Here is a 24,479-nt window from a genome sequence, read left to right on the forward strand (position 1 = left end):
CAGATGGGATAGCAGAGCCACGTGTCAGGAGATGACAGGGAGTGGATATGGGGCTCAGAAGGTATATAAGCATGTCTGCGCCCCCCATACGCGACACACGAACACATCTGTAAGGATTTCTTACACTCAAACACTCTCTCCCTTCTCTCTATCCATCCAAAGGTGTGTGCTAACTTGACCGTCGGAGGGTTTTTCCGGCCACACACCGCCGGGTAGCTCACCATTATTTGCTCGCAGGTGATCGGACATCGACGGAGCTCGGAAGAAAGGAATACGGGCTTGCCGGAATATTTGCTCCCCGTACATATATTATAAAACATACAACACAATAGGCAAAAGTTGGGTAACCTTAATGATTGGCCTAGTGAGCAAAACTTGAGAACTGAAGATGCACTCCTTCTAAGTTTTAGGTTCAATACTCATTAGTAATAATAAACTTCTTGGAGCCATGTTTATATATGCCCCACAAGTGGACAGTAAAATTGATCTTTCAAAATTAGTCAAGATACGCATAAATTAAATTAAACTTTTGTTTGTAAAAAATGATAATAATAATAATAAAATAGATGAAGTCGGGTCACGTCACGTTTTTTGGCGCCACCAGTAACCTCATAATTTCTATCCATGGGTTCAGGTGGGGGCAGGAGTAGTAGGTGGACTAACAATGACAAATTTTTGTTGAAGGACGGAAGGAAGGACCACGTAATGTAATTAATGTACACTACATTCCCTATCAATGAATAAAATAATACATCAAATCAAATCAAATATGTTATTAGTATTAATTAATTAATGCAAGAGAAATGTTAGGGATCATGAAAATTTTTCATAAAAATGATCATGAAAAATTTGTAACCCTTAAATTACCTTGATTAGTGTGTGGTGTTTTATTCTAAGTGTAATTCAAATGTCACAAACTTTTCATGAAAGACTTTTCATGATAACTAGGATTGCTGTGCTTTAATGCAATAATGCAGGCTACCCAACCATCTGATTATTGCCGGCAACATTCTAAATAAATTCTTCCCCCAAACTGAATCTTTTTTTATTGTTTACAATTACAATATAAGGGCTAGTTTGACATGTACTAAATAAGTCAAAAAGTCAAAAAGTCACTATCTTATTTAAGTCACATCATCTTATTTAAATCACATCACCTCTCTAACACATCACATCAAACCCAATCCAAACCCAATTCAAACCCACCAATAAGTCAAAAAATACACTTTTTTAGGACATCCCAAACAAACCCTAAGTCAAACAATCAGATTTTCAGTTCAACCATGATGCTGACATACCAACCACGTATATGCTTCTCTTATGAATCCCACAAAAAAATGCAACCTTTGCTTCTCTAATTAATTTTTTTTTTTATAATTTATTGAAGTTATTTCTGTTTCATAAATTATAAGTTTTAAGAAATATTTTTAAAATAAATGAATTATAAATAGTTTCATAAGCAGCCTGATTAGTTTTTGTTTTTTTATCAACATAAATGTCATCACTACTACCCATCTTTTGCTTTTCTTACTACTCTTCCCTCCTTTTTTTAATTAAAATTCACATCCAAGTCCAGTTGCTTTCCTCCATTTATTGCCTTTAAACCCATTCAGTTTTCTCAAGTTTCGGTAATTTTAGAGACAATTCTACTACAAACACATAATAAATCACAGAACACTCGGGTTGTTCGAGTGCAGGTGTTGTGTGAGTGTTCTTCAAGAAATCATTCTAGGTATGTAATCTTTAATTATATGATAGTCCTGATTTGTACATATAGAATTCAATGCTCTCTTGTTGTTCATGTTTATAGCATGAATTCCCTGTTTTAATGCCTGAATTTTACCGTGATTTGGCTCCTCCAGACAGTTGGGATTTCTGCAACGGTCATAAATTCAATTTAATGGTGAGGTAGCCTATTAACTATTTGTGTAGAGGTTTCACTGATATGGCCATTTAAGTATACATAGCTTTGTGTTATGCTTCTTTGCTGGGTTTTGAAAAGTGCTTTTCTTGAGCTCTGAGGGTGGTTTGTTTGGCTATGGAGATTACTAACAACCAAGTTGAATCAAACATGGAAGATTATCAAGTGATAGAGCAGATTGGGAGAGGTGCTTTTGGAGCTGCATTTCTTGTTCTTCACAAAATTGAGAAAAAGAAGTAAGAGAAATTCTGTTTCTCCATCTTCCATTCACCTTTTCTTTTTTCTCTTTTTGTTTTTCATGCTCTTCACTGTTTACATTTCATTCTATTTTTGTATATGCAATGATTTGTACCTAGAAAAAATACTTTAAAATGTACCCCAATTTTGAAATGTGTGAAAACAGATTATTTTGTTTAGTCCATGACACACCAAATTTAAATCTACACTATAAATTTAAATTCTTGACATTTTTCTGCATAATCAAATTCTGATTCTGTATCAGTTCCAAAAATAAAAAAATAAAAAAAAATTATGATTCTGTGTAAGCTTACCAAATTGGCTTTCCAGACAACCATGGCATTCAAAGAATTGGATTTATTAATGCTGTATTTGGTTGGGAGATTTTGGGAGGGATTTGGAAAAGGAAAGAGAAAAGGTGTGTAAAACTATGTGAAATATAGACATGATTTATTCACATTTCACCTAACTTTTCCATTTCCCTTTCCAAATCCCTTCCCAAATCCCCCAACCAAACACAGCATAAAGGATCAGTAATGCATTTCAAGAGTAAGAAAGCCAGCCAATTTTAAGAAAATAAAGCAAGGGTGTAAAGCCAGAAGAAATGTTTCACCTGATAGTTGGGATCTCATGAGCATATTGTGAATAAATGGGATAGCTTTATTAAAAATTCTGGAAATAATTCTAAAAAAATTGTTACTAAGGCTCCGTTTGGTATGTTTACATTTACACGTATGCTCGCAAAGTTTTTAAAAACTGGACACAAAAGTTCATTAGTGTCTATTTTTGTTTTCTAAAAAATATTAATAGTATACAAAATTTACTAAATTTAGTAGATAAACAAAAGCTTTTTCATTTGTTTTAAAGTCAAATTTTCAGTCTTTCCTCCCACCCCCAAACCCTCTGGCCAGCACCACCGGCGCCTTAGTTGTTTTCACTCTGTTGTCTTTTTTAGTTGAACTGCTTTTACGAAAATGGTTGAATTGGTGCATATAAGAAGTGGGATAATTATTTCTTCCTTCCTGAAAAAAGAAAAACAAATCCCTTTTAAAAGATTATTCATGAGTTTCAGATCTATCATTTGTTTCCCTCTCCCTTTATAATTTTCCATTTTCATTTTGTAGTCCTATTATTTTGGAAGTATCTATTATATTTTTTCTTTATTTGTTGTTGCATCTTGTTTAATGTGTGTTTTTTTTTTTTTTTTCGATTTTGTTTGGGGGGGGGGGGAAGGGGGGAGATACATCAAGGCCGTAGCCTGGGAGAGGGGGGATTCTTGCACATGGCAAGACTCAAACCCTTGACCGTTTAATGTGTTGGTAAAAGTTGATTTTTGACTTTTTTAGCCAAAAAAGCTAGCTTTTGGGGGATATGGGGACGCTGCTACGCAGTCCGCGCAGCAGCGTCTGCAGTGCGGCAATTTGAGTCCATTTTGGAGTCCATTTTGATATTCTGAACCGTTTACATTTTAGAATACGTCAAGTAGAACATGTCTGTAAAAAATCAAGTTAATCGGATATCGTTTAAGCATTCATCCATTCTCATTTGTATCTACAAAAATAAATACAAATGTATTTTAGCTTGATTAAAATGAATACAAATGTAAGTGGATGAATAAGCAAACGATATCCGATTAACTTGATTTTTTGCAGGTATGTTGTACTTGACGTATTCTAAAATGTGAACGATTCGGATTATCAAAATGGACCCTGAAATGGGCCCAAATCGCCGCACAGCAGACGCTGCTGCGCCGGCTGAGCAGTAACGTCCCCACTTCCCTTTTTGGATAGTGACTTGGATAAAAAAGTTAACTGTTTTAGCTAAAAAAGTTAAAAGCTAGCTTTTTTTTGAGCTTGCCAAAGCAAGAGTCTCAGTTGGTTTGTTTTGTAGGTATGTGTTGAAGAAGATTCGTTTGGCCAAACAAACAGAAAAGTTCAAGCGCGCTGCTCATCAAGAGGTTCCTTCTTCTAAACATGTTTTAATTAAGCTCTTTTGTATATCTTTATAGATACACTTCTGATTTGGCACAACTACTTAAATATTTTTTTAGAAAGTACGTTAAAAACTGTTTTTTTGACTTTTTTTTTTATTATTTTAAAAATGTATAAAAAAAATTAGAGAAGTGTGATTCAAAAGAGGTTAAAAAAAAAAAAAAAAGCTAATTTTTTGCTAAGTTCCCAAAACGGCATCATACTTTAAAAAGCCACTTTAGTAGGTGGCGGTGAGGGCTGGTTGGTACCGAAGTTTTAAAAAACAATCGCAATCGTTAAGTAGCGCCGTTACATAATGGTTGTTATGTAACGATTATCGTGGTTATCACCACTCGTTAGGGCCACTAAAGTGGTGTGACAGAAATTCACATGTGTAACAGCTGTTTCGATATTATGTAACGGCCGTAGTAGTACCATGATGGACATAACGGTCTGTTACACACTTTTATAATATTTTGAATAGAAAAAAAAGAATAACTACTCAAGTAATCCAAACCTAAAAAAAAAAATCTTGTATGAATATTTTTTTTCTTTATAATTTATTTTTTAATTTTTATTTTATTACATTGGTATGTAAAATAAAAAATATACAAACAATAGTTATATTTATTTTTATAATCATTTTATTTAATGTTTAATTGTAAATATTTTTAATTTTGTTACTATAATATGTTGTCTAAAAAATGTCTTTAAAAATAAAAAAATAAAACCAGTAGTTCAAAAATAATTTTGTTTATAACACAATTTTCATTTTTATAACCATTTCATTTAATACTTAATTGTAAATAATTTTATTTAGTTAGTTGTAAAGTGTTTTCTAAAAAAATGTCTCAAAAATAATTCTTATTTATGACACAATTTTTATTTTTATAATCACTTCATTTAATAATTGTAATATTTTTTATTCAGTTAGTTCAGGTATTGGTCAAAAATAATTTATAGACATTTAAAATTAATTATTTTCAAGTCATTAACTATTGAAATAAAGTAAAAAAAAAAAATAGGGGTGACCATTGGTTCGATAGTAAAATTTTAGCCTAATAACCTTGAGGTTATAGGTTCAATATTAAGTGTGTATCCAATATTTTCCCTCTCAAACATACATTAATGTGTACTATTTTGGCGTTATTTTTTAACAATTGAAATAAAATATAAAAAACTCATTTTATAGTGATTTAAAAATATGAAATATATTGGATCATACTTAAAAACTAACAAAAATTGATCAAAATATATTTTAAACCCCAATAAATGTGATTCTGAAGAAAAAAAAAATATGCATATCAGTTTTATTTTTTTTAAATTATGCAAAAAATAAAAAATAAAAAATCACAGTTTCAATTACTGCAACTGTTACGCTACGGTTTTTACACCTCACAATCACAACCGCGTCATTGCAATTGTTATGGCGGCTTTTTGAAACCTTGGTTGGGACCTATCATTTCAATTTCTAACGTTAAAGTTGAAAAACCTAAGTGATTTGTTATTAGATCAACATTTAATTGTTCTAATTCCTAACCAATTAAAACTCACAATTTAAATCATCAAGCACGTACGAAAGTGATTTAGATTGTTATTTCAGAAAACAATAAATCGACACAAACGAGTTTTACATGAAAAAACCACAATTGAAGCACCTTCAATTGTGATAAAAAAAACCACATGAAAAAAGAAAGATTACAAAGATATCAATAAAATTGCCCGAATGCTTCCAATTTGTCTTCAAATCTTCTGTATATCTTTCACTGCAACCTTCATCTCGGAATTGATTGGATTGATGTTGAATTCACAACATCCATTGTCGAATCAACGACTGCACATAGCATCAAACTCCTTTGATTACTCTATGCTTGAATCTTTGGATTCTACCGAAGAAGAATACTCTCAAAGAAGATCAAACAAACTCCTTGATGTGTGCTTATAAGAACATGAGTTCAAAACTCAATCAAACATCAAGAAAAACCAGAAAAATATCCCCAAAAGAAAACCTTAAAACCCTTAAAGAAGATCTAGAAAACGTAATCCTAGATTTGGAGCAACTTGAGGTTTTATAGAAGCTGAGATCGTGAGGTCCGCTTGAGCGTGGGAATGGATGCTCAAGCGGGGACTCTATATCGCGTGTTCCAAACCAAGGTTCATACTCGAGTGTAAGATCCCACGCTCGAGCGTAAAAACACACCACTTAGTATATTTTGCAGACAAGCCAAAATACTATGAGGGTGGAATCTTCGCTCGAGCGCCACTTTCTCCGCTTGAGCCGGGAAGACCAAAAACATAAGAAAATTACAACTCAATTCAACCCAAGATTGTCCACGGAATTTGACAATAAGTAGGGTCCTAACAATCTCCCCATTTGTCAAATCGCGAACAAAACTGTTCTAACAATTTGCCTAACAAACAAACCCAAAACACACTAACTAACACAATCAACAACCCCGACTTTAACAAAAACAAAACCACTACAAAACCACAAGAACTGAATGCAAATATGAAATACTTATAACTTGAGCAATCCACCTGTGGAAACAACCATACAAACCAAAACTGTGGAACCGAATAAATAACCAAATATATATCTAAACAACCATCAAAAGTATCCCAATATCCATGTATCAAAAACATCTCAATATCCATGCCCAAAACCTAACACTTATCCAAGCAAAAAGTAAAGTATCTCCAAGAATACTCCTCCTTTTTGTTCGGGAGAAAAACATAAGTGAAAACAGAAGTGAAAAAGAAACAAAAAACAAGAAAAAAATAATTGTGCAAACAGTATACTAGCCAAGAAAATAGATATCACAGAGCTGGTGGCTGTAGAGTTGGTTGCATTTGAAGAAGGGACAGGATCTGGGAAAGATGAACGGAGGACTGAGCAACTGACTCCTCAATGCGCCTGGATGAGGCCTCCAATGCTGTGAGCCGAGCATCGACGGTAGTCTCAAGATCAGTATGCCTGGCCTCGAAGATATCCATCCGACCCTCCAGACGATCAAAATGTGAGACCATGGACTGCTTGAACTGACATAGCTGGCCTCAGATAGTACGAATTGGAGGAAGCTGCTCCCCCTCACCGGCAACCTCACCTGCAGCAGCCACATCATACTCTGCCTCCTCGGCCACAGCAGTATCCCCTACACCTGCACCAGAACTACCCACTCCAGAATGGACCCCCCTGACATAAGACTGACTCTGAGAGACAGTCTTTTTAGTGAAAGGTCGGGAAGGAGAAGCAAAGTCATCCTCATCATAAGAGGGAACCTTAAACTTGGCGAGAAACCGGTTAATGAGGCAACCGTAAGGAAGACCAAGGTTATTGTGCTCAAATGTAGCAACCATTTTCTAAATGATCAAGGTGGCAAGGTCGATAGATCAGTGGTGAGCAGTGCAATAAAGGACAAAACCTTGTTCTTGATTTATTTCGGAGCTGTGGGTGGTCACAATGATGTTGGCATAAACAATAAGATTGAGTAAACAAAACTGGGGAAGGAGCTCATTTTGTTTAATCAAAGAGCCCTGGAGCCACGAACGAGACGTACCACATAAAGCAGTGGCCACCTCGTCGAAATCACAGGTGGGTCGAACAGGGAAAGGATAGAAAATAGGAAAGATTTTACTAATACCCAATAGCTCACGAATATGGTCAGGGGTAACTGTGATAGACTTAGACTTGACCCAAGTATTGAACGAAGGACCAACATCGTCAATCCTCTCCATATTACAGTAAAATTCCCACACCCAATTAAGATTTTGACGGCCCGAGAAGGAAATAACCAAATCCCTACCCAAGGGATCAAACAAAGGATGAACGTGGATGGACTCAAAAGTGTTTGGCAGAACATTGCGTCCAAGATAAACAATCCTAGAGGGGTAGGAATCTCTAAACAACTTGGTTTTTTCAGTCGAGGGAAACCGGTCTGTATTAAAAGAGGGGCGAGAGGCAGTTGACTTCTTACGTTTAGAAGTGGACATGACTAAACCAAGAATTACCCAAAGGAAACAACCACAAACCCCCCAACCCAAGACAAGAATCAAAACCAAAAACACATACACAAACCATTAGTAGCAAAGTCAAATCTATCAAAATTAAATAGCCAAGAGCAGTATGAAAATCAATATGACCAACCCTCAATGAGATCACAATATATCAGAATGCAGAATAGAACAGCCAATAAGAACATAGTGACCATAACCAAATAGCCAGATAGATATAATGAAAAAACACTAGAACATAAGGCAGTGATCATACCAAATACACAACTCAATATCCCATAACTCATGAGAGCACACAACCATAGATTCAAGAGAATGATAAACGATAATCACATTGCAACCAAAAATACTCAAATCAACAGACCATTAACAGGAGTAGTCAAGACACACAAAACTCAAACAGTATGAACAAGTATGGATGATGAAGGTGAGAGGAACAAGAACAACCAAAAACAAATAAAGAGAAGGAAAATGACAAAAGATGAGAGCAGCATACCTGAGACAACCAAGGAGTACAAGAAACAAAGTACTAAAAGGAGCACACCAATCAGCAGCCCAAGAGGGGACGATCATAGAGTCGCCAAAGGAACCCTAGGAGAGAGAGAGAGAGAGAGATAAAATTTGGGGGGAAATGGTTGAAAAGGAGAGGGTTGGGCTTTTAAATCGAACCAGTCCGCTCGAGCGAGGGTTTGAACGCTTGAGCGCGCACCAGAACACACGTGGCTACACTCGAGCAAGGAATTAGATGCACGAGCGCCAAAAAAAACCTCTCAGAAGTTTGAACAACTCTGAAAAAATGCTGGAGGCATGAAAACTATGCTCGAGCGTGAAAGTTTCCGCTCGAGCGAGGACAAAAAAAAAAACCAACAACCAAAACACTTTTTCTGAGCAAATAAAACCAACTCGTACTGAGAAGTGTGACCTGTAACAAAATAGAGATGAGCATAACAACAAGAATGTGACACTAAGATGGGATAATCCACAAACCATAAAGCCTGCAAACTTGTAAATTTTGAAATTAAGAACCACAAAATCATGAGCAAATTAGATAAAATTTAATCAATGATCATACGCTACATGAGAATGCACAACTTAAAAGCAAACATGAGAGCTCACATAATGAATGTGTGTGTGTGCAATCCTTGAGAAGCCACAGAGCTAGAGTTAATCCTTGTAGTGATCGGATGGCTAGACCTCCAACAAGAGTAGTGAAACATCATAGAGAAAAGTCAAACCACTAGGAATCAAAGGATATTTGTTAAGTAAATGCGGAGGCTCCCCCCCAATCAATGAGTCTCCCTTTTTTTTTTTTTTTCTTTTTTATATATTTTGTGACTTTTCTTTTCTATGGGCACTCACTGGTGGCTTGCACGCTCAAGAGTATGGAGACCAAATCAGAAAAGCATAAAATCATAAAGGATGGCCTGGTTGGTGCCTCTGAGGTAGCCTTTTCCTAATGCCCGGACTTCAATGAACTAAGGGAGGAATCGTGAAAGTGAAAAAAGATGGTAAATGGTTAAGAGACTCAACATCACCCATGAAATACCAGTATAGGTCAATTCCTCCAACAACGTAAAAGATACACTGTTAGTAGTCCATAGAGAACTTTGATCACTTGTGCGGAAACCCCTGCAACAGTTTATCTCAAGAATGTATACAAAATGAGATCATGAAGTCAATGAGCATGGGCATTCAGAATGAGCTATGAACAAAGAAAAATGAAATCTAGTAAGTAGCATAAGAGATGTTCATATGAGTCTAAATGCAGGGATGACAAGAATCAATGAGAATGAGATTATAGCACCCAAGTACACATAAAAGCAATCACTGACCCCCCCTCAAGTAACAAGTAACACCCTAGTAACTGAGCACTATACCCAAGGTCTTTCTAAGGAACTCAAACATAAGAAGATCAAGGGGTTTTGTAAAAATATCAGCTTTTGGATGCTCAGTGGATACATATTCAAGAACAACAAGGCCTTCTTCCACTAACTCTCGGATAAAATGATGATGAATGTCAATGTGTTTGGTGCGAGAGTGTTGGACAGGATTTTTAGAAATGTTAATGGCACTTATGTTATCACAGAAAAAAAGTGAAAGTGTTCTGGTCAATTCCATAATCATGAAGCATTTGCTTTATCCACAACATTTGTGCACAACAACTCTCTGCAGTAATATACTCAGCCTCAACTGTTGAAAGAGAAATGGCATTTTGCTTTTTGCTATGCTAGGCAACCAAATTATTCCCAAGGTAAACCCCCCCCCCAAGATGTGCTCTTACAATCATCAGCACACCCTGCCCAGGCGGCATAAAAAAAACCAATGATTTCAGCTGTAGTGTTGATCGAGAACCAAATCCCATAACCCAATGTCCTATTCACATATTTAATGATGCATTTGACAACAATCAGATGAGACTCTTTAGGATAGTCTTGGTAACGGGTACAAACGCCTACACTAAATGCAATGTCAAGACGACTGGCTGTGAGATACAAGAGACTCCCTATCATACTCCTATAAAGGGTAGGATCAACATCAGTACCAGAGGAATCTTTGGAAATGTGAAGACTGGTGCTCATGGGAGTGCGAGCATGTTTGGCTAACTCAAGACCGAACTTTGACACAAGGTTTTTGGCATACTTAGTCTGAGAAACAAATATACCCGAAGGAGACTGTTTAATTTGAAGACCTAAAAAATAAGACAACTCTCCCATCATGCTCATCTCAAACTCATGTGTCATGCAATCCAAAAAGTATTTAACAAGATGATCAACAGTGGATCCAAACACAATATCATCAACATAAATCTGAGCAACAAATATATGAGACTTAGTATGTTTCACAAATAAAGTCTTGTCCACACTACCCCTTTGAAAATCATTATCAAGTAGGAAGGTAGTAAGTTTATCATACCAAGCCTGAGGGGCTTGTTTCAACCCATACAAAGCCTTGTCTAACTTGTGGACATGGTTTGGACATTTAGGGTCCTCAAACCCTTTTGGTTGCTCAACATAAGCCTCTTCTTTTAAGTACCCATTCAAAAAGGCACTTTTCACATCCATTTGAAACAGTTTGAAACCAAGAAAGCATGCAACACCAAGTAAAATACGAATAGATTTGAGACATGCAACCGGGGAAAACGTCTTATCATAGTCAACACCCTCTACTTGTGTGCAGCCTTGAGCAACCAACCTACCTTTATTTTTAACCACAGTACCATTCTCATCAGATTTATTCTTAAAGATCCACTTGGTACCTATCACATTCATGTCTCTAGGTCTGGGAACAAGAGTCCAAACATTGTTACGTTCAAATTGACCTAATTCTTCATGCATAGCATTGACCCAACTATCATCTAGTAAGGCCTCTTTTATATTCTTAGATTCAATTAATGAAACATAACACATATGAGATACCTCCTCCTGAATTTGTTTTCGAGTTTTCATTCGATCCGAGACACTTCCAATCACCCGTTGAACTGGATGATTCAGTTTCACCCTTGCTGATGCTTTGAACTCTAGACTTGTGGTGATAGAAGCATCAGAAATGGTGTCTCTTTGTGCACTCTTTGGACTCTGACTTACTTAAGAGTTGGTGTTGTCTCAACTTCTTATGCTTGGACCTCAGCTTCTCTTTGACTTTGTGGTTCAATATCCAAGATTGGAGACTCACCATGTTCTTCCTCATTTATCGCTGAAGTAGGAGAACCTGTGTCATCTATAACCACATTGATCGATTCCATTAAAGATGAAGTTCGTAGGTTATAGACTGTCACGACCCAAACCCGGCCCTATGGGTTTAGCACCGTAACCGGCCAGTAATCCGAGATTACCGAAGGCCTGCTTAACAGAAATACAGTAAGACAGAGTACAGGGCCTGGCGGAAGCCAATACAGTAAATAAATAGTGTCCATTGAGCTGTGACAGTCTGTATGCGAAAAGGCTTTTCACACATTTATACATAAACAGTACAGAACAGTATACACAATATTCACATCCATTCAACTAGGGACTCAACCCTACAGAACAGTACAGAAAACATTCCGTCTGTACAAAACAGTACGGTCTATACAAAACAGTGAAACAGTACAAAAAGGGGGAAATTCTAAAACACCCCTAAGCCTTAACAGTAGGCTCGGAACCTCGCAGTGAGGCACAAAGGCTGGCTTGACAAAACTGGAGTAACCCTGACGCCTCTAGCTGCGGTCTGGTGCCTGTACACCTACATATATATATGAGCAGTGAGCTAAAGCCCAGTGAATAACATAAAGCGTAAAGGGGTTTAGAATGAATGTCCTTACAGTAATGAAAACAGTTCATTTCAATCAGTAATTCAGTTGCTCAGTACAGTAAACAGTCATATGTGGTACATCCATTAGCATAACAGTAACAGTAGGTCTTAAAAGACCGAACAGTAATGATGGCCATCAGTCAGTAAACAGTAGTGGTTTCACAAGGAAACCGACAGAGAATTCTGTCGCAGTAACAGTAACAGTAAACCGTAGGTACTAAGGATGCCACAGTACAGTTCAGAAATAAAGGACATACATTCATTCAGTAAATAATACCAGTTCAGTAAACAGTTCAGTTCAGTATTCAGAAGATAATCAGTTGAACATATCTTTACACAATTGTTACTCACAGAGTTCGGGCTACAGTATGCTAGAGCGTGTCTCCCCAGTCGCCAACCCTACACAGTTCACAGGTTGAACACACTAAGCTACACAGTTGGGAAATATAATAACTTAATCCCTAATGCCTCGGTGTGTTCTACGTCTATATCCTCAACAAGATGCCTTAAACTAGGCCTAAGAATGCCTAGAATGGGATGAGGACGCACAGATGTACATTTAAAAGCATGTTCAGGATTTTCAGAAAAACAGAGTCCCGCTCGAGCTCAGGTTTCCCCGCTCGAGCGTACAGGCAAACAAAGGTACACGCTCGAGCGCAAACTTTCCCGCTCGAGCGTACTGTAAAAGTACTGGATGGGTGAAATCTCCGCTCGACACCCGCTCGAGCTTGAGACATGACTCCGCTCGAGCGCCCAATCCTCCGCTCGAGCGGACTGTAAAACAGTGCAAGATGCTGGAAGCTCGATTTTCCCGCTCGAGCGGCACTTCCCCCGCTCGAGCGGACGACTGAAATCTGGAAATCCCAGATTCAAGCTCCAGGTTCAAAACCAAGCTCAAAAGCATCAAAACCAATCCTCTTGGGCCCATTTTCTGGAAAACATTTATAAACACATAGAATAACATGAATCAAGGCTCAATTTTGAGAAATCAAGGCCCAAGGGTGGTTAATTCAAACCCAATTTCAAATCATTTTCAAGAACAATCTTCAAACATGACATGCATGATCTTAAATCGTTTTCAAAGCTTTAATGCTGTTTCAAAAGAGCTCAAACCTTCAAAGATAAGATGAACTCATGGAGTATGACCAAAAGATGGACATGCATGTGAGGTATGGTGAACTACCACCTCAAAACTTCAATATATGTACATGCATGCAACACTTAAGCTTCAATTGATGCTCTCAGGAGCCAATTCTTTTTCAAAACATGGTGACATCATGGACTTAAACATGATTATGAACATGCATGTAACCTTTTGCCATGAAAACAACTCAAACATCTACAATACAGACATGCATGCATGAAATGAGCTTCAAATCAACAACAATGAACCAAAATATGACTTAGTTCTACAATGAAGCATGACCCATGCAAGAACTAGCTTAATTCACAAACAAGAGAGTAATTACTCTACCTTAGGTCTCCAATGCAAGGCTAGAGGCTCAAATTAGTGATCTACACTTCAATTACCAAGCAATTCCACCAACAAACTCGAACTCAACTCAATTCCCTCTCACTCTCTATTTCTCTCTCTCTAGTCGGTGCTGTGCTCAAGAATGAGCTAACAAAATGTGTATGTATGAATGTAATGAGATGAGCCAAGTAGTGGGCCACTCTAGTGGCAAAATGGTAAATAAGACCAACTATGCAATTTAACTCATTTTAATCTAATTCAATCATACCTAAACAGTTTTCAGATAATTATACTATAAAATCACATTAATTCTAAGGATCATTAAACATCAATCGATTCCGGATTCGGCCGCCGATAAGGCCTTCAATTAGCAGTCTAAACACTAAAATACGAACAGATCAAATAAACAATCAATAGATAGAATGCAGTTCAAACAGATGTATTCATTCAATTCAGTTTCAATTTCGGTCAGTCAGTTCAGTATTTTAATCAGTTCAATTATCAGTCATTATCAGTTCCATTTCGCAGTAGTCTATGATTGACGGTAATCATTCAGTCATTAATCAGTAAACAGTATGAGGGTTGTTACAGTCTCCCCTCCTTATAAAGAGTTTAGTCCTCTAAACTCGAGTTACCTTCATTCTGGAAGAAAACAGGATTCAGTGGAAACAGTTCAGGATATCGTTTGGCCATGTCATCTTCCCTTTCCCAAGTGGCATACACGCCACCATGGTTCTGCCAGTCAACTTTCACTAGCGGGATCTCTTTGTTCCTCAGTTTCTTGATTCGTCGGTTTACAATCTGTATGGGCCGTTCCTCGTAAGTGTAGTCATCACTCAACACTATCCGAGTAGGCTCAATCACATGGAAGGGATCCCGAAGATAGTCTCTTAACATAGAGATGTGGAAGACGTTATGCATGTGCTCCATTTCAGGAGGAAGCGCAACTTGATACGCCACCGGATTGATTTTCTCAATGATCTCGTATGGTCCGACGTATCTCGGTGCTAACTTGCCTTTGACTCCAAAACGAGTCTGGCCTTTCATTGGTGTCACTTTCACAAAAACGTGATCACCCACTTCATACTCTCTGTCCCGTCTTCTGACATCTGCATAACTTTTCTGTCTACTCTGTGCAGTTTTCAGTCTTTGCTGTATCAGTTTCACTTTCTCAGTTGTCTCATACACAATCTCGGGCCCAAGCAAAGGCCCATCTCCAACTTCTGCCCAGCAGATTGGAGATCTACATTTTCTGCCATACAATGCCTCAAAAGGCGCCATACCAATACTCGAATGGTAGCTGTTGTTGTAGGCGAATTCAGCTAAGGGCAAGTGACTTTCCCAGTTTCCCTGAAAATCAAGGACACACATTCTCAGTAAATCCTCCAGAGTTTGGATGGTCCTTTCTGATTGGCCATCTGTCTGAGGATGATAGGCACTACTCAGTCTCAGTTCAGTACCCAATGCAGTCTGTAGGCTTTGCCAAAACCTCGATGTAAACTTCGAATCCCTGTCAGAAACAATAGACACAGGCACTCCATGCAGTCTAACGATTTCATCAATATAGATGACAGCTAATTTGTCCGCATTATAAATCGTCTTGACAGGTAAGAAGTGAGCAGATTTGGTTAGTCTATCAACAATAACCCAAATTGAATCCATACCTTTTCTGGAGCGAGGTAATCCAACGATAAAATCCATCGTGATGTGCTCCCATTTCCACTCTGGTATGGGTAGAGGTTGCAATAATCCGGCAGGTCGCTGATGTTCAGCTTTGACCTGTTGGCAATGAAGACATTTGGATACAAAATCAGCAATTTCTTTCTTCATTCCCGGCCACCAGAAATTCTGTTTCAGATCTTGGTACATTTTCGTATTCCCCGGATGGATAGACAATTTCGAATTGTGGCCTTCTTGCAGAACTCTTCTTTTCAGTTCAGTATCATTTGGTACACACAGTCTTTCTTGAAATTTCAGTACATTATTCTCAAATTTGAATCCCGGTCTCTGTTTGGATTCTCTTTCCTCGATGATCTTCTTCAAGAAATCATCCAATTGCTGTTTCTGTTTAATTTCCTCAATCAGTGCCGGTTGAGCAGAAATAGCAGCTAAGGTTCCACCTTGTTCTCTCAAAACAATTTCAATTTCAGATTTTTCAAGGTCACAAAGCAACTCTTTCTGTCCTGTAAGCAAACATGCTAAGTTTCCAATCGATTTCCGGCTCAATGCATCGGCAACGGTATTGGCTTTTCCCGGATGGTACAATATCTGTAGGTCGTAATCCTTTATCAGTTCTAGCCATCTCCGCTGTCTCATATTCAGTTCTTTCTGTGTGAAGAAATACTTCAAGCTCTTATGGTCGGTATATACTTCACATGTCACCCCATACAGATAGTGACGCCAGATTTTTAGTGCAAACACCACTGCAGCAAGTTCCAGGTCATGGGTCGGGTAGTTCTTTTCATGTGGTCTCAGTTGTCGGGAAGCATAAGCTATAACCTTCCCATTCTGCATTAAAACACATCCCAAACCCTTATGAGAAGCATCACTAAATACAGTATAACCATCCGTACCTGTAGGTAAGGTCAAAACTGGTGCAGTCACAAGTCGAGTTTTCAATTCTTGAAAAGCAGATTCTCTTTGGTCAGTCCAGTCAAATGATATCCCCTTTTGTGTTAACTGCGTCAGTGGTAGGGCAATTTTGGAGAAATCTTTGACAAATCTCCTGTAATATCCAGCCAATCCCAAAAAGCTTCGGACTTCAGTCACATTTGTTGGTCTAGGCCAGTTCACTACAGCTTCAATTTTCTGCGGATCAACAGAAATTCCATCTTTGCTAACAACATGCCCCAAAAACATAACATGGTCAAGCCAAAATTCACATTTAGACAGTTTAGCATACAGTTTCTGTTCCCTTAAGGTTTGTAGGGCAAGTCTCAGATGATGTTCATGCTGTTCTATACTTTTGGAGTAAATCAATATGTCATCGATAAATACAACAATAAAGTCATCAAGGTATGGTTTAAAAATTCTGTTCATAAGGTCCATAAAAGCAGCTGGTGCGTTCGTGACTCCAAAAGGCATAACTAGAAATTCATAATGTCCATACCTTGTTCTAAAAGCAGTTTTATCACTGTCTTCCGGTTTAACCTTCAGTTGATGATACCCCGATCTGAGATCAATCTTAGAAAACACTTGTGCACCCTGTAACTGATCAAATAAATCATCAATGCGTGGTAATGGGTATTTGTTCTTTACAGTTACCTTATTCAGTTCACGGTAGTCAATGCACAGTCTCAGTGAGCCATCTTTCTTCTTTACAAACAAAACTGGTGCACCCCATGGTGAGGTACTGGGTCTGATGAACTTTTTGTCTAACAATTCTTGCAATTGCACTTTCAGTTCCTTCAGTTCAGTTGGAGCCATTCTGTAAGGAGCTTTAGAAACTGGTTGTGTTCCGGGAATCACATCAACGGTAAATTCAATCTCCCTATCAGTCAAATCTCCTGGAAGATTATCTGGAAAAACATCTGGAAATTCCCTGACTATAGGAATACAATTCACATCAGTTTTAACACTATCATCAGTAGACACAGTCAGTACAGAACACAGATATCCTTTACATCCCTTTCTAATTAGTTTAACAGCCTTCACTGACGAAATCAAATACGGAGGAGGTACTACTCCACTCCCATTAAACACAAATGCAGGCAGACCAGGTGGACGGAAAACAACTTGCTTGGTCACACAGTCAATAGTGGCATGATATTTTTGTAACCAATCCATCCCCAATATTACGTCAAAATGATCAATGTTTAATGGCAGTAAATCAATAAACAGATGCATATCCCCTACAATGATTTCACATGCGGGGTACATATAAGCACATGTCATAGATCCCCCTATGGGTGATGATACGGCCAGCAGATAGTTCATAGGTTCTAAGGGTCTATTCAACTTTCGTGAAAAAGCATGCGATACATAAGAATGCGTAGACCCCGAATCAATTAATACATATGCATTTTGTGCACAAATAGAGAGAATACCTGACACAACGGTCTCGGTATTCTGCACATCTCCCGGTACTAGTGCGAACACTCGGCCTTGCCTCATAGGCTCTTTTCCCGTAACTCTGGGGTTAGGCTTTGGTGGAGCATTTGATGCTGCTGCGCTTGGTGCAGCTTTACCACTGGCTTGTGGAGCAGAGGGGCAGTCTTTAACCATGTGGCCCACCTTGCCACACCTGTAACAGGCTCCAGATATTCGGTAGCAAACCCCTTTGTGCTTCTTGCCACACTCAGGACAGGGTGGTATGAAACCACTCCCTTGACTGGGGCTAGTTGTCAACCCCGTATTCTGTTTCTTGTTGGCTGGGTTGTGCTTGCCTTTCTTGAATTTGAAACCCTGCCTTTTTCCATGCCATTCAGTTGTTGGTGTTTCAGATTGTTTCACTGCTGCAATGTTCGACTCGGCCATCAATGCCCGGTCGAGAACACCCACAAAAGTCGGTAATTTCAAAACATTTATCCGGTCAAGTATTGCCACATTAAGGCCACCTTCAAATTTTCTGGCCTTCTTATATTCAGTATCCACCATGTGCGGTGCATAACGGGCAAGTTCAGTAAATTTGGTTTCATATTCTGCAACGGACCTTGTGCCCTGCTTCAGCTGTTCAAATTCGGTCACTTTTCTATCCCTAACACACTGAGGGAAGTACTTTTCAAAGAAGGACTCCTTGAACTGAGCCCAAGTCATAACAGTGTTTGTTTCACGGATTAACATCCACCACCTTCTAGCCTCTTCTTGTAGGGTGAAGGTAGCTAACAATACTTTGTTTGCTTCTGAGCACGGAAACACTTCAAATAATTTCTCTGTTTCCAGAACCCAAGCTTCAGCTTTTAACGGTTCAAGGCCTCCCTGAAAGGATGGCGGTTTCATCTTGCTGAATTTATGGGTGAGAGCAATAATATCCCCATCATCCACATTAACATTAGGTTCCGGCTGTACCGGAGGAGGAGGAGGAGGTGGGGGCGGTTGGTTCTGTTGTTGTTCAAGTCTAGCAGTTATCAGTTCTATCATTCTTTCCATTCTTTCCATTCTTGCCTCGGTAGACGAGGATTCAGGTTCATTTGCATTGTCCATTTCACTATAAGCAGTTATAACCGTTTTAAACATAAGCAGTCATTTGTTTAACAGTTTAACACATTAACAGATATTCAGTCATAACATAACCACACACTTATCATGTTCATGAGATGCCCTAATCACTTTTCTAGGACACCCTATAGCTCATTTGGACACGTGTGTGCGGTATAACTCGTGGTAAGTATCGCTCTGATACCACTCTGTCACGACCCAAACCCAGCCCTATGGGTTTAGCACCGTAACCGGCCAGTAATCCGAGATTACCGAAGGCCTGCTTAACAGAAATACAGTAAGACAGAGTACAGGGCCTGGCGGAAGCCAATACAGTAAATAAATAGTGTCCATTGAGCTGTGACAGTCTGTATGCGAAAAGGCTTTTCACACATTTATACATAAACAGTACAGAACAGTATACACAATATTCACATCCATTCAACTAGGGACTCAACCCTACAGAACAGTACAGAAAACATTCCGTCTGTACAAAACAGTACGGTCTATACAAAACAGTGAAACAGTACAAAAAGGGGGAAATTCTAAAACACCCCTAAGCCTTAACAGTAGGCTCGGAACCTCGCAGTGAGGCACAAAGGCTGGCTTGACAAAACTGGAGTAACCCTGACGCCTCTAGCTGCGGTCTGGTGCCTGTACACCTACATATATATATGAGCAGTGAGCTAAAGCCCAGTGAATAACATAAAGCGTAAAGGGGTTTAGAATGAATGTCCTTACAGTAATGAAAACAGTTCATTTCAATCAGTAATTCAGTTGCTCAGTACAGTAAACAGTCATATGTGGTACATCCATTAGCATAACAGTAACAGTAGGTCTTAAAAGACCGAACAGTAATGATGGCCATCAGTCAGTAAACAGTAGTGGTTTCACAAGGAAACCGACAGAGAATTCTGTCGCAGTAACAGTAACAGTAAACCGTAGGTACTAAGGATGCCACAGTACAGTTCAGAAATAAAGGACATACATTCATTCAGTAAATAATACCAGTTCAGTAAACAGTTCAGTTCAGTATTCAGAAGATAATCAGTTGAACATATCTTTACACAATTGTTACTCACAGAGTTCGGGCTACAGTATGCTAGAGCGTGTCTCCCCAGTCGCCAACCCTACACAGTTCACAGGTTGAACACACTAAGCTACACAGTTGGGAAATATAATAACTTAATCCCTAATGCCTCGGTGTGTTCTACGTCTATATCCTCAACAAGATGCCTTAAACTAGGCCTAAGAATGCCTAGAATGGGATGAGGACGCACAGATGTACATTTAAAAGCATGTTCAGGATTTTCAGAAAAACAGAGTCCCGCTCGAGCTCAGGTTTCCCCGCTCGAGCGTACAGGCAAACAAAGGTACACGCTCGAGCGCAAACTTTCCCGCTCGAGCGTACTGTAAAAGTACTGGATGGGTGAAATCTCCGCTCGACACCCGCTCGAGCTTGAGACATGACTCCGCTCGAGCGCCCAATCCTCCGCTCGAGCGGACTGTAAAACAGTGCAAGATGCTGGAAGCTCGATTTTCCCGCTCGAGCGGCACTTCCCCCGCTCGAGCGGACGACTGAAATCTGGAAATCCCAGATTCGAGCTCCAGGTTCAAAACCAAGCTCAAAAGCATCAAAACCAATCCTCTTGGGCCCATTTTCTGGAAAACATTTATAAACACATAGAATAACATGAATCAAGGCTCAATTTTGAGAAATCAAGGCCCAAGGGTGGTTAATTCAAACCCAATTTCAAATCATTTTCAAGAACAATCTTCAAACATGACATGCATGATCTTAAATCGTTTTCAAAGCTTTAATGCTGTTTCAAAAGAGCTCAAACCTTCAAAGATAAGATGAACTCATGGAGTATGACCAAAAGATGGACATGCATGTGAGGTATGGTGAACTACCACCTCAAAACTTCAATATATGTACATGCATGCAACACTTAAGCTTCAATTGATGCTCTCAGGAGCCAATTCTTTTTCAAAACATGGTGACATCATGGACTTAAACATGATTATGAACATGCATGTAACCTTTTGCCATGAAAACAACTCAAACATCTACAATACAGACATGCATGCATGAAATGAGCTTCAAATCAACAACAATGAACCAAAATATGACTTAGTTCTACAATGAAGCATGACCCATGCAAGAACTAGCTCAATTCACAAACAAGAGAGTAATTACTCTACCTTAGGTCTCCAATGCAAGGCTAGAGGCTCAAATTAGTGATCTACACTTCAATTACCAAGCAATTCCACCAACAAACTCGAACTCAACTCAATTCCCTCTCACTCTCTATTTCTCTCTCTCTAGTCGGTGCTGTGCTCAAGAATGAGCTAACAAAATGTGTATGTATGAATGTAATGAGATGAGCCAAGTAGTGGGCCACTCTAGTGGCAAAATGGTAAATAAGACCAACTATGCAATTTAACTCATTTTAATCTAATTCAATCATACCTAAACAGTTTTCAGATAATTATACTATAAAATCACATTAATTCTAAGGATCATTAAACATCAATCGATTCCGGATTCGGCCGCCGATAAGGCCTTCAATTAGCAGTCTAAACACTAAAATACGAACAGATCAAATAAACAATCAATAGATAGAATGCAGTTCAAACAGATGTATTCATTCAATTCAGTTTCAATTTCGGTCAGTCAGTTCAGTATTTTAATCAGTTCAATTATCAGTCATTATCAGTTCCATTTCGCAGTAGTCTATGATTGACGGTAATCATTCAGTCATTAATCAGTAAACAGTATGAGGGTTGTTACATAGACACGAAAAGCTCTACTAGTGGTTGAATACCCTAGAAAAATACCTTCATCACTTCGGGAGTCAAATTTTCCCAAAGGCTCTTTATCTTTGAAAATGTAACATTTACTCACAAAAGTTTTGAAGTATTTTACATTAGGTTTCAATCCCTTCCACAATTCATATGGCGTTTGTAAAGTGCCAGGCCCGAAATATGCACGATTTATGACATAAACAGCAGTATTTAAGGCTTCAGCCCAAAACTTTGGAGGAACTTTCTTACTAAGGAGCATGACCCTAGCCATCTCTTGAACAACTCTATTCTTCTTCTTAGCAACTCCATTTTGTTGTGGAGTAATCATTGCAGAAAATTCATGCTTAATTCTATGCATATCACAAAAATCCGAGAACGAACTATTTTCAAACTCACGACCATGATTAGTTTGGATTCTTATGATACGCCCAATAGAAACACCCTGTGCATTTTGGATTTTAAGGACTAAGGCCTGGAAAGCATCAAACGTATCAGATTTTTCTCTTAAAAAATTTATCCATGAAAAACGAGTAGAATCATCAACGGTTAAAAAAATATATCTTTTACCTCCAATGCTTTCAGTGCAAATGGGTCCCATAAGATCCATATGAACCAATTCAAGAAGACGTTTGGTTGTAAAGCTGTTCACCTTTTTATGAGGGGCACGGGTTTGCTTCCCAAGTTGACATAGTCCACACACATGGTTTAGATTCTTACCCAGTTTAGGTACTCATCTCACAAGCTCTTTGTTGGCTATCTTAGTTAGGTCTTTGAAATTTATTTGACCTAATCTTTGATGTCACAAATCAATATTACTTATGATGGCTAAGTGGCAAGTGAGATCATTAGAGGTAACAATCCCATAGCAGTTATCGGATGTGCGAACCCCATGCATGACAGTATTTCCCTTTTTATCTAAAATTTCATATTTATTTTTTGAAAATAATACTTCATAGTGGGAATCACACATTTGACTAATGGTCAAAAGATTTGCTTTAAGGCCATCAACAAGTAATGCATTTTCGAGCTTGGGAAGACCAGCCACACTTATAGAGCCCTTACCAATGACTCTAGAAGTGCCACCATCTCCAAAGGTAACAATTCCTCCTTCAAATTTTTCAAGGGAGGTGAAGTAGGATTTGTCACTTGACATGTGACAAGAGCACCCCACTATCAAGGTACCACATGTGTGAGTCACGTGTTTTTAGAGCAGTGTGAACAACAAAACAAGTCAAGTCATCCTTTCTCACCCATATCTTTTTGGTCTTGACAAAATCTGGACTGGCGGTCTTAGTAAATGTCTTAGCGTTGTGAACATCCTCATGAATCTTGGTGTTCCGCCTAGACATGTAAGCTTGTCTCCTAACCCAAAAAGGATTAGAATTTCTACCCTTCTGAGACACCTTACCAAACAACTCAAAGCAATAAAGACGAATGTGGCCATACCTACCACAATGATGACAAACAAAAACAGGTTTTACCTCCCTTTTGTTGATCTTACCCCCGTTAGGTAGATGACGAGAGGGATCACCCTGGTACATCTTCAGTTTTCCCTTTGCTTGAGTCTTCAGGTCATGTGATGTAGAGGACTGTCCCTTGTGAGTTGTCGCATTACCATAGCCTAGCCCATTTTTGTCACAAACCATTTGTTGAGACCCAAGGATGTCTTCTAATGACTTGGAACCTTTGTTCCACATGGCAATTGTGGCTCTAGCATCTCTGATTTCTTCATCTTTTTGACCAACCATCTCTTCCAATGTAGCTTATGACATCTCAAGGCTTTCAATCTTCTTTTCATATGTGGCATATATTTTCAGAAGTTCATTCCTTTCGGTCTCACAAGATAGAAGTTTCCCATAAAGGTCTTGCCTGTCATTAGAGATCTTGATAACATTCTGCTTGGCTGTTACAATTTCTCCTCTTAGTTTGACATTCTTGCTTTCACATGCTTTGAGCTTGAGAGTGAGTTTGTCATTAATCTTGTACAGATTCAGAGATTCGTCGTAAACCTTTTCGTAAGCTTGTTGTAGATCATCACCATCAATCTCATCATTGCCTTTTGATGTTTCATCATCTTCTTTTTGCTCCTCTTTCTCCTGGACTTCATCCAGTCAAGAAACAAAGGCAGGAAAGGAGATAGATGGTGGTGAAGATGACTCTCCTCGTTCATGAAATTGACTCAGAATGTCCCATGCATCTTTGGCCTTTGTGCATGAGCAACCCGTTGCTGTTCTTCATCAGAAATTGCTCCATGAATGGTAGTCAGAACTCTATGATTGCTCGGATTGTCAGTGCTTTCAACATCCTCTTCAAGGGCTTGCAAGCCCTCAGGGTCGTAAGCTCTCAGAAACGCCTTTATTCTGATCTTCCAGTACAAGTAATTACTCCCATCAAAGAATGGTGTAAATTCTCACCATGAGCAAATTCCATTGGCTTTAGAGGAGGTTGAGTGAAAGTGGACTAGAATGCCATGAAAGCACTATCTCCGTCTTCACTGGATTCGGTTTCTTCGGGTTCTTGCTCTAACTCGCTTTCATCATCTAAAGTCACTATATAGACTTTCTTCCAATTCTTTTTCGATGGACATTCAAGAGCAATATGTCCAAACCCTTGACATTCATAACATTTGACC

General features: G+C 38.6%; 1 protein-coding gene across 3 annotated transcripts in view; it reads left to right on the plus strand.

The window, feature by feature from the left end:
- Nucleotides 1-1,520: 1,520 nt before the first annotated feature.
- Nucleotides 1,521-24,479, plus strand: part of NEK5 (Serine/Threonine kinase catalytic domain protein) — a 30,292-nt gene continuing 7,333 nt past the window's right edge. Inside the window, exons 1-4 of one of the 3 annotated variants that reach the window (XM_028268225.2) lie at nt 1,521-1,732; nt 1,863-1,903; nt 2,045-2,157; nt 4,049-4,115. In XM_028268225.2, the coding sequence (XP_028124026.2) occupies nt 1,901-1,903; nt 2,045-2,157; nt 4,049-4,115 (183 nt within the window). In that variant the 5' untranslated portion in view covers nt 1,521-1,732; nt 1,863-1,900. Of the gene's footprint in view, nt 1,733-1,862; nt 2,158-3,409; nt 3,478-4,048; nt 4,116-24,479 lie in introns of those variants that run through there. The other 2 variants (XM_082907071.1, XM_082907072.1) reach the window with 2 other exon arrangements.

The sequence above is a fragment of the Camellia sinensis genome, chromosome 14 (assembly GCF_055761805.1).
Source record: "Camellia sinensis isolate YWXY chromosome 14, ASM5576180v1, whole genome shotgun sequence".
NCBI classification, from domain to species: Eukaryota; Viridiplantae; Streptophyta; class Magnoliopsida; order Ericales; family Theaceae; genus Camellia; species Camellia sinensis.